Source organism: Temnothorax americanus, unplaced genomic scaffold (assembly GCF_048541705.1).
Source record: "Temnothorax americanus isolate GAGA-0224 unplaced genomic scaffold, ASM4854170v1 Scaffold69, whole genome shotgun sequence".
In the NCBI taxonomy this organism is placed as follows: domain Eukaryota; kingdom Metazoa; phylum Arthropoda; class Insecta; order Hymenoptera; family Formicidae; genus Temnothorax; species Temnothorax americanus.
The window spans coordinates 301,114-313,177 of NW_027509791.1; the positions used below are offsets into that span (position 1 = coordinate 301,114).

The 12,064-nt window shown below is 39.6% G+C and overlaps 1 protein-coding gene across 1 annotated transcript in view; it reads left to right on the plus strand.

The window, feature by feature from the left end:
- LOC143905910 (sodium-coupled monocarboxylate transporter 1) overlaps positions 1–11,830 on the plus strand; it is a 242,072-nt gene extending 230,242 nt beyond the window's left edge. The window contains exon 13 of the mRNA XM_077421573.1: positions 11,393–11,830. Coding sequence (XP_077277699.1) covers positions 11,393–11,594 — 202 coding nt within the window. The 3' untranslated portion in view covers positions 11,595–11,830. The remainder of the gene's footprint in view (positions 1–11,392) is intronic.
- Positions 11,831–12,064: the final 234 nt, after the last annotated feature.

Here is a 12,064-nt window from a genome sequence, read left to right on the forward strand (position 1 = left end):
AGATCCATAAACCCTCTGTTCCTTCCGTTCTATTTCAATTTTATTTGAAACGTATACTTCGTCGAAAGTTAACACCGTCAATCTTTCGTGTAAACTAAAGCTCTGTCCTTTATCATTCATAATTTGAAGCACATCTGTCAAAATTCCAGGTGGAATACGAAATGAAGCACACCAGTTACGTAGGGTTGTTTCACAAGGTAATGGCATTTTTTTTGTATTACGTAAATATCGATAAGCTTTTGGACTCAAGGACCGTAAAGCAATAGTTGATACTATATCTGCAGACGACCATCTAATGCGAGTGTTTGTTTTTTGTGACATCAACATTTTTATTTGACCAGAAGTAAAAACTTTGCGTAACGCATGTAAAGGTATTACATCTTCCTCTTGTTTATCTATTACTATTTGTGTTAAAAGTTCAGATTTTTTTCTACATCTTTCTGTAAGTTTTCCACCTGTTGACTTAATTTTATATTATTTTCAATAAGTTATATTATTTTCAATAAGTTTATATTTCTCCTTAAGTATTTGATTTTTTTCTTTAATTAACATTTCTTTTTCTTTCTTTTCTTTTTCTAATAAATCCATTAATATTGATACATTTTGTTTGGTACATGTTTTATCCCTGTATATAAAATGTATTTATATTTTAAGAATATTATTATCATTTGTCGCACGACAAATTTTTCCAGCATGTTCATTGGTCACAGTGTAGAAAATTTCTAGATTCTAAATTTTTTCTATTTTGCAACCAATCAATTTATACTAAAAAATTTTTTGTCGTACAACAAATGTAATATTACTCCAACATTAAGTTCTTATATAGGTTTAAAAATATATAAATATGTATATTAATTGTACAATACCTTGTGTCTGTTTCTTGTTCTGTTATCATATCTAATTCACAGGTATCGTTTTTTGAGTCTTTTTGTTATGTATTTTCTTTTTCTGTAATTATATCTGTGACATTTTGTACTTTTTCATGTATGTGCTGCTGTTCTTGAGCATATTTTAAAAGTTGTACATATGTTGGTACACCTGTCTTTACTCTGAAATAAATTTATATTGTAAGCTCAGAGGGTCGATTGTGTATCGCACAACTGTGTAAAAATTACAAACGTGAGCAAATTTACTAGAATATTAATAATTTCATTGGTCAGCGTCAAGTGAATTTGTTCACTTTTGTACTTTTCACCAAGTTAATATTATTATACACATACAAAATCCATAAAATCTATGTTTCAAAAATCTATCTATATAACAAAATATATTTTTCTTTTTAATAAAATGTTCTTACATGGATTTTATTTTTATAACTCTTGTTTCTTTCATTGTTACATTTAATAATTTGCTCGGCACTGCATCCTTTTTTAGACGACGTATCTCTTTGGCAAATGTTTTTGTTCGTGGCTTTGTCCACTTCATCTCGAAACAATTTTATTCGAAATGAAGATTGCATATTCTTGCTTTAATTTCAATAAATAACACATGTATAAAATTATAGTAATCTCTCTCTCCCTCTCGTCTGTGTGTGTGTGTGTGTGTGTGTGTGTGTGTGTGTGTGTGCGCGCGCGCGCGCGCGCGTGCGTGTATGTTCGTGCGTTTGTGTGGGCGTGTGTACACTTACCAGAGTTAATTTTGATATTAACTTCATGTCTTTTACAAGCTTCAAGCCATTGCTGGCGCCTAACTTGTTCTTTCGGAAAACGGAATAATTTAATATTCTTTGCGCGTGCATTCTCTGTGCGGCTGTTACAGCCTTTTATGTAACACGCTGGCATTTCTGCAAAAAAACATTATACAGATTATACAATACTATACTATATTAAACGCTGCATTACATTACAATAAATTACAATAACTCACCTCAATCTAAAAGCTAAATAAGTAAGACTTTAACAGGTTATAATACACGTTTACGTGAGCCTTCGTCGCCATATTGTTTCAATGCTTTGGACCCAATTTTGATTGGTCAATTCATGGACGACTGCGCATCACAGGGAATGCTTCACCTTGTTTCTTTACACCATGCTTGTCAATCAAATAAAAAGCGCGCGTTATCTAAACCCACTCTTCGCTAACCCCTAGGTTCTTGGCCCGCGCCCTGGTCAGGGTGGTCCCAGCATTCATTTGTGTCCCGAGGGCACCTCGGCAGAACACGAAACAATCGTTTTAGAACATAGATACTTTTCCCTGAATTTTATAAAAATCGGAATAATACACTTCTCAACAAATTAAATTAAATCACCACTTAAAATTAGCACTAAAAAAAATGTACGTATTTTTGCGAAAAATAATCGCAAAGCAATGTTTAAAAACGCATTTTAAAGCTTAAAACTTCAGCTTTCGTATACTTAAAAGCTCGTTTTTCTACATAGATTTTGTTACAAGCTGCGTTTATTTAAAGTATAGCTTACAAAACTGAAAAATAAACTTTAACTTTGATGGCGCACACGGAGAGTACGGAATTTATTCTCCAAATTTTATTGATTGTATCGTAAAATTTAAATTTTTTTTTTTAATGCTTTTTTACGTTTGTATTTTTTTTACTGAGTTATGACAATTTGAAATGAGTAGTGGAATTTCAAGTCTTCTCTCTAAAAATCTGTATTCTGCCGCCGATATCTGTATCTTTTGATTTGTTATGTTAACTGCTCTGTTGGCAAAATGGTGCAAATGACAAATGTTCATACGAGAGTGATAAACCGCGGGGTACTTATTTTCGTTGTGATACACATAGGTACACGCACGCACTCACACAAGATTTAAATCCGACCACATGAAGCATCTTGGATCAAGTAATTTGTACAAATACTTAATGACGGTGGTCATTTTAAGTGATGTGAAAACTTTTCAAACACAATAATTTTGATTAAATTTGAGAAATAATTGAATAATTATCTTTTTTCACGAGGAGGTTACGGTCGGACTTATATCTCGTGTATGTCCGTGTGTGTCTCGTGTGTGTGTGTGTGTGTGTGTGTGCGTGCGTGCGTGCGTGCGTGCGTGCGTGCGTGCGTGCGTGCGTGCGTGAGTGCGTGCGTGCGGGGGGGCGGGCGGGCGGGCGTGCGTGCGTGCGTGTGTGCGTGCGTGCGTGCGTGCGTGCGTGCGTGCGTGCGTGCGTGCGTGCGTGCGTGCGTGCGTGCGTGCGTGTGTGTGTGTGTGTGTGTACAGCGGAGATAAATACCCCGCGGTTAAAGCGCGACTCTTCTTTTTGATAAGGTAACATAATTTTGTGATGTGTATCACTTGGGTTAGAATTTTTCAGAAATAAAGATACTATTGCTTAGATTTTTTTGAGATTTTTCGAGATATAAAGATTACGTCTACCACTTGTTACTTTTAGGTTTTTTGAGGTATAATACTCTCACATTCTTTTCTTTTCGATCTGAGTTACTTTAATAACATTACCCTTTGTTACAATTTTCTTGGTTTTGTCTTGATCGATAAACGCAATATAGTCTGATGGGGCTGTTCTCTACTGGTGTGGACTCCACCACTGACGAAACAGGGGCTGGTTTAGCTGGCGTTGATGATTGCGGGGCAATGCGGGGTTGTCTCTTTCTTCTTCAGCTTCCTACATTCTTCTTCGGTGTGACCCTTGAATCGACAATGGGAACAAAAAGCTTCTGCTAGAGTTTCTTTGGTCTTCGTCTGATGGCGATAGAATGTTCGCGTATGACTTCCCGCACAGCACTCGGCAACGGCGAGAATGTTCGATAGCGCCTTCTCGCACAGCGTTAGCAACGGCGAGAACGCTCGAGAACTTCCGCACAGCACATGGCAACGGCTGTGTAATAATTTTCGCACAGCTCTTGGCAACGGCAAGAATGTTCGAGAGCGACTTCCCGCACAGCGTTAGCTACGGCGAGAACGCTCGAGAACTTCCGCACAGCTTCAGCAACGGCGAATATGTTCGTGACTGTCTGTCTTCGCGTAATAATCGCGGTACCGGTACTGCCCTGCCGAAAATGACCGATTAAATCCGATTAAAAATTTTGAATCCGCATGAATCTGGATTCTTGATCCGGAAATCACGGATTTATAACGATTACACCGATCAAAACCGATTGAAACGGATTGGTATTCAACAATGTAATTTCAATCGGTTCCTATCGGTTTGAATCGTTACACGCAGAAAATTTTTCTGGAAAATACCAGTATACACGAACAAAGTAAATACCATACTAATCTTGCACGGCTAAAATATAGTCATAATATGCAAAAAATTTCAAGAAAATATAGGAAATTTAGAAAGCAAAGAATAAAAATATGGCTGATGGACAGAAAACGAGATGTCTGTTGCAGTCATGGCAAAAACACAAGTTGCTGTTATAGGCTGTGGCGGTCAGCTGTCTGCCACAAGCGAACTTGAGAACGCTGTAGAAACCCTGCCGAGCTACCCTAGATATAGGGGTCGATGTTGAATCTTAATCACGCGAGAATATACCGGCGATGCGCCGCGTAGCGGGCGCAAGCCGAACCCTTTCGCCGAGCGAGCCCGCGTTGCTGCTCGCGCCGCGCGCCTTCCGTCGTCTATAAACATATCAGTATAGAACTTTTTTTACTTTTCTCATATTTCCTTGTTAGTATGGCAAACTTATTTACCTTTAGGTTACAATTAAGATGTATCTGATCAAACTATTACTTTTCTTTGTCATATATTAATTTCCGGTTGAATACGCGTATATTCTACCAGTGTGATGTAAATCTAGTACATTTTATTATGAGTATTCTACATTATTCGAGAAAAATTTTCTGCGTGTATGATATTTCATAACGATTATACCGATTGGAAACGATTGAAACGGATTCGTACTCAAAGATGTAATTTCACTCGTTTTCTAACGGTTTGAATCAGTCTAAATTGTTATGATTTCGTGAACTCCAAAATCACGAAATTATAATGATTTAAACGGATTGACTGAGACCGATTCAAACTGATAAAATCCGTGAATTCCGGATATATAAACAGAATTATTTACTACTTTATTATAATTCCATTCTTTGTACTACAAATTTATTACAATGTGCAGTATTTATTTAACCTTTCGAAAACACACCTTTTTTTTCATTTACGGAGAATCTGACTCTACACACACTTTGATCGTCCACCATTTTAAATTGACGAGTGCAATCAGCTTTAAAAAATTCCCAGATGTACTTGAAAAATTGTTAAATCAATTAATATAAATAAAAAGTGCCATTGAAATTATTTACATATTTTAAAAAATTAAAAAAAAATTTGTTTTTTTTTAATTTTTTAAAATATGTAAATAATTCTAAGGGCACTTTTTATTTATATCAATTAATTTAACAATTTTTCAAGTACATCTGGGAATTTTTTAAAGCTGATCGCACTTGTCAATTCAAAATGGTGGACGATCAAAATGTGTGTAGAGTCAGATTAACAGTGATCTTTAAAAAAAAAAGTTTTTTACAAAAAAAATTTAATTTTTTTGTTTAATATTTTTGGTTAAAAATTTTTTTGGCAAAAAAAAAAAGATAAAAAGAGTCAAATTAACCTTGTGTGTTCTCGAAGGATTAAATAAAAACATTTTACAGTTTTGCAAATATGGAATTCATGACTTTACCAAAAGGAAATCCTGTAGTAAGAACTCTATTACGTAAAAATGATGTGTTATATACAATTTTAATGATTAAAGCGGATTTAATCCAATTCACATAGCTACTTTCACTACCCAATTTAAATGAATTAAGCGCAGATACGATTGAAACCGATTGAGTATTAGAATTTAGATGAATCCGGAAATATCGCATTAAATCCGATTTCGGTGTTGTATTAAAATTTCACGATTGATGCGGATTCAATACGATTCATGTGGTCATTTTATTTACCCGATTAAAATGAATTAAGATTAATACAATTGAAACCGATTCAGTCGGATTCAGATGAATCCGGAAATATCGCATTAAATCCGATTTTGGTGTTGTATTAAAATTTTACGATTGATGCGGATTCAACACGATTCATGTGCTTACTTTATTCACCCAATTAAAATGGATGTGCATTAATACGATTGAAACTGATAACGACGGATTCAGATTAATCCGGAAATGCCGAATTAAAAACGATTCCGATTGATTTGTTATTAGAACCAATTCACTTCCAATCGGGCATCCGATTAACCGGATTGAAAACGCATTCATTCCAATTTAATTTCACCAAATTTAATACGGAACCAATCGGATTTAATCGATCATTTTTAGCAGGGTGGTAACCGACGATGTCTTCCGAAACACGCTCGTGATCCACTGGTGAGGAAACCGAAACGCGATCCGTCTACTTCTGGAACACGCTCGCGACCGTCGATGGCGATAGATCGCGAACTGCGTAGAAACTTCTCGGCGGGTTCACTTTTCTTTTGTGTAGCCCGTCGCGTAATTAACTCGGGCGATTTTAACGCGTAATCGAACTGAATCCTACTTAATCAAGCCGAATCCCACTTCTGAGGCTGTAAGGGGCGGTCAGGATTGGAAAGGTTAAACTCGATAAAGAATGAGACTCGATAAACGTAAAGAGACTTTATTAATATATCCGCGTAGCCCGGGTACGACTTACTCGCACGCCGTTCGTACAAGAAGTGATTTGAACAGGGAGTGTCTCCCTCGCAAGGACTCACAACCAATTACCGCACGCATGCATCAGCCAATCACAGCACGCCTGCACAGCCAATCACAGCACACATGCATCTACCAATCCGAACGCTCTAGGTGGCGCCAGGCGCGAGTGTACATACCTACGCGAGTGCCTCGCAAATAAGCGCGGGACATTCAAACACGGCCTGCGTCCTTAGTCGACGTTTACACTTGTGCTCAGAAACGCGGTCACATGCAAGAAACAGTCAGTTCAAGTCCAAGAGACTTCTTGCCATCCATTTATCTTGTCAGAATGTGCATGCAGCTTGATCGGTGTTTGAGATCGCAACGACTCGCGAAACAGACGTGACTCAGACATATCATCTTGCACCAGTCGCATCGTGAAACCACGAGATTGCAGGAAAGGTTCGACGCACTCATGAAAACTGTTCGCATGATGCCTCGTATCAAATTCGTTGCGTTAACGTTCAACATAGCATGGATCTTTCTAGCATTCGCATTTTGGAAAGTTCGCCGACATTCACTCGGCGAAAACAAAGTCAAGTAAACGAACTAAGACAAAGGAAAGATCCATGCTATAAACATCGCGCGAAAAACAAGTAACGATATCGGCGGATCATCACGTGCAAACGGTGACGTCAGCGTGATGACGTAAGGCTCCGCCGACCAATCACCCTCCCAAAATTTGGAGAAATTTGTCTGGAGGGAGTTCCGCCTCGGAGGTGATAAAACGACCGCCGCCTCGGCGCGGGATGGACTCTCATTCGTAGATCACCCGCAAAGTATCTCTGTATACGACCGCTTGTACTTTGCTTCAACTGCTTATTCGCATTCGCGTAACCGCTTGCCGCCCAGGAAAAAATGGAGGAGATCTGACCATGTCTGATTTGATAAAATGAGATACAACGAGATCTGAAATTCAAGTAAAGTCAGATCTGATTTGATACAATTTTATCTCGCCAGATCTGCACGGCCATATTTAATCACATGCAGCCAGATATGCTGAACTATAATCCGATCTCACCAGATCTGACCATTGCTGCCGTTCGATATTGAATCGCAGATCCAATCGGATCTCTTCCGATCTAATCGGACATTATCTGATTGCTTCAGATCTCCTGAAGTACGAGCAGACATTATGCCTCAGATCTTGTCGGATCTGAACAGACTTAGCCAGACATATCTTGATCTCACCAGATAAGACCAATCTTGGCTTACAAAGTTGTGTTGCTGATCCAATCAGATCTCTTCCGATCTTGCTGGATTTGAGCAGACCTAGTCAGACATATCTTGATCTCACCAGATAAGACCAATCTTGGCTTGCAAAGTTGTGTTGCTGATTCAATCAGATTTCTTCCGATCTTGCCGGATCTGAGCAGACCTAGTCAGACATATCTTGATCTCACCAGATAAGTCCAATCTTGGCTTACAAAGTTGTGTTGCTAATCCAATCAGATCTCTTCCGATCTTGCCGGATCTGAGCAGATCTCGCCAGTATAGAACTTATAAAAATTTCGTTCTTAAATCGTCCATTATTAATTTTTACACGCAATGTTGGACATTATTATATCAAATATAATATTAACTCTGTAAAGGGAAAGCTTTTAAATGATTTTTGGTCAAAAAATCAATTAATTTTTATATTAAAAACAGTTTTCTCAATTTTGAAACATTAACATTATATAATAAATATAATCTCTGCCAATTTAATAATAATTATTAATTTCGACACTATATTTAGAGAATTTATTATAAATATTATATTAAAAAAATACCGTGCAAAATTAATTAATAATAGATAAATATAAAAGATTAATGTGTATATATGTATATATAAAACATAAATTTTTTAATTATTTTGCAAACATACCTTATAATTTAAACTGATAAAATAATATAATTACATATAAACTTATATAGTCATATAAGATTATATATGATCAGATCATAATGTTGCATCTCAAAGTATCCGATAGATGGCACCGACGGAATCTGATTCTCGTATTTAAAATTTGATGAACAGTGGTATAAGAACGGTATCAGACACGGCAGTGTCGTGCTAAGTTGCGCCAAGTTATGTAAATCGTGGAACGGCACAACTTTTGTATCGTGGAGTCCACTTTTATAATAAAGTGGCACATTTAAAAAATAACATTTGAAAACAACAATTTTCTGCAGTGGATGGACACCGGATCGGATTAGATCTATTCATGTCTGATTAGATCTGAGCAGATATAATAGATTATATTATTCTCGTTACATATCTGACTTTATCCTCTAGGATCGGATCAACTCATGTCTGATTGGATCTGATCAGATAGGGCCAATATTTTGAACAAACTAGATCTGAGTGGATTGGATCATTTTTTCCCGGGCGCTCGTGCCGTGCGAACTATTGTGCGCGCTCACGGCTTTTTCCTACTCGGGAACGATTAAAGACTTTGTAAACAACTTGTACATATTTAAACGTTGGGAACATTATATATTTTATTTCATTTGTACTTGCTCTCTCTTTACTTGTGGTCGTCTTTTACCTCGCGCTATCTCGCGCTACCGCGCACTCACGAACAATCGGTCAGATGTTAAACTTTTATGGCAAGTTCATTGTTGTTTGATTTACTTTTTAAAGTTTATTGTAATAATTATATTTTAATTAATTATAAATAACATAACAATTGTAAATATTAAATTATAAATATCATATAAATTTTAAATATGGATTGTATATTGTGCAATATCTATACATAAACCAATACTACCTTTTAAACATAAACAAAGTTTTATTAATAACAACACATGACATATCATTTTTGAACATCTTGACAGTTATAACATGACCACTGCATAGTTATCATAAAACATGTTGGAAGGAAAAATATGTAACAATGCACCCCCGAACATGCATCGTTCCGGCGCAAAAGCCACCCCGCCGACCACCCGCGGAGTGAAGACCGGGCACGGTGTGCCCATATTTTTTGTAACATGTAATAAAGTCCGCGAACGGACTTAACGCGGCAACCGCCTCACCGCGCCGAGCGGTGCCGAAGGCGGCCGAACACCGCCGAACGCAATCGCAGGGTCGGGAAGCCGTAACCACCGATCGTTCCGCCGCACCGTCCCGGCGCGTACCCCCACCACGCCGCGACGCCGCAGCAACGCCGCCGCAACGCGTATATAAGCCCGGCGTCGCTGGCACAGAGCGCGATTCCCGATCACCCGTCTTTCCGACAACACCGATCACCGATCCTGAATTCTTGCACTAAGCCAGTCCGAACGTAAGGTAAAGCGCCTCTGGCATTCTCTGTCTTCGCCGAGTGTGTCTCGGCTAACGGCCAGCTTTTCGTAGTTATCCGAATCACTCAAAGCCGTCTGAATAAGAAAGTAGAGCGCCTCCGGCATTCTCTGTCTTCGCCGAGTGTGTCTCGGCGAAGGACCAGCTTCTCTCTATTATCCAAAGCATCCGAAGCCTGTCCGGACAAGAAGGTAGAGCGCCTCCGGCATTCTCTGTCTTCGCCGAGTGGCGGCGACCCGCTTCAACCGCGTTTCCCACGTTTCGCGATCCATATCGCCGCTGCGCTTCGCGCCATTTTTTCGCGCTTCGGGCCACGCCGACCGGGAAACCGGCACCGCCCGGACCGATACCTACCACCACGCGATCCGGCCCATGAGGCGAACGAAAAGCGCCGGCTCCGCCCCGCACATACCGTGGGTTTTCCCGCGCCACCCGCGGCCAAACCAACGACGCCTCACACGCACGCCCAACCGTTGGAAACCGCGCGGGCACACGCGAGCAAATCCAGCCAAAGCGGTACACGCGTATTGACCCATTGTAAATGTCGCGAGTGTATATTGTTAAAGAATAAACGTTACTATTTTCTGTTAACCGAGACACGCCTTCATTTCGCTAACCTCGCCACCCGTCTGCTTCTCCGCACCTTTTTCGAACCCAGGCCCGCCGCGAGCTAGATCCGCGCTTCAAAGCCAGGTTGTTTTAAATATCCTCTCAACATGTTTTATGGTATGTATACATGGTATGTACACTATTATACTGCAGTTATGTAATAGCTATCAAGAAGATGTCTAAAAACTGATGTCATATGTTGATTGTTAAAACGTCAAAATTTCGACAAGTCATATATTGGTCTTATTCTTGCCGTCATTAAAACGGCAGAAAATGACGTCGTGAGGTCGTGACGTCGTCCCGCTTTCTCTCGCTATCCACACTACGACGTACGCTATTGTTCCGCCGACTTGTTTGTGTGCTTTCACTTTCGCGACCACCTACTCTCACCATGATTATCACGCTCTCGCAGCGTGATGAAAATTTTCATTCGCCTCTGGATGCCGTTTCACCAGGTTGATAGTGTCTGACCATGTTGCGCGCACCTTGACGGGAACCCCTGCGCACTGTCTCGGAGATGCTCCTGATTACATTTCCGTCGAAGTTTCTCGGCGAAGTTGCTCGGTTCTTTATCCTCGCGTTTGCCGACGACGCCGACCTGTCTATCTGCTTATTTAGAGTACTTTGACTTTGACCCTGGCCGTTGTCCCAGGAGAAGGCGTCGGTGTTGCCAACTCCCGGCCCCGTTATCGGTGGTTGACGCCGACCTTATAGGCATGTTCTCCGGATGCTTCTCAAGGTGTTTACACCGTCTGTTCCAGGAGAAAGTGCTGGTGCTCCGAACTCCTGACCCCGTGCGTCCAGGACAACGCTGACCTTATAGGCGTGTTCCTCAGACCCTCCTGAAGGTGTTACTATGATCTGTTCCAGGAGAAGATGCCGATGCTTCGAACTCCTGGCCAGTGATGCCGCTGTGCAAACCGACCAGCATGGTACAGCGTGTGGAGGGGATGCGCCGGCAAGGCTGCGCAAAGGAAGGCCACGCACACTAAGGCAAACTCTTCTGTCCGTGTACGCTCGACGCAAAGAAGGACAAAACACGATCGTTGTCTCCTTCTCTCTTGAGCTATGACGTCGCTATGCCAGTGCCGGCTATGCCGGCACATATTTCAGATCTCGCAATTCTCCGAATGTCGAGTTGGCAAATCGACGATGGGCGACGTTATTTATTGTAAACTTATTCTTTTTTTTTTTAAATAAAATATCGAGATATATGTCAATCATTCTGTCGTTATTCACTGATATATGTATAATCAATTTCAATTGTGAATAATATGTAAATAAAATGTCTAAAAATATAAAAATTACCAAATGCAATGACGTAAATGTTTATAAACATAAGAAATTGAAAGAATTCTCCGTTTTTTTTTTAATTTGCAGACCTTGAAATATTTATTTTTGTTAAGAATCTAAATATAAATTTAGTTGGAAAAGCAAGTTTCTATATGATAGTTCGGAGCATCACTCAGTATGTATTGTCACGAGATTTGAGCGTGTCCCATGCGTGAACAAATGTTATTCTATAAGCTCGACACAGTCAGA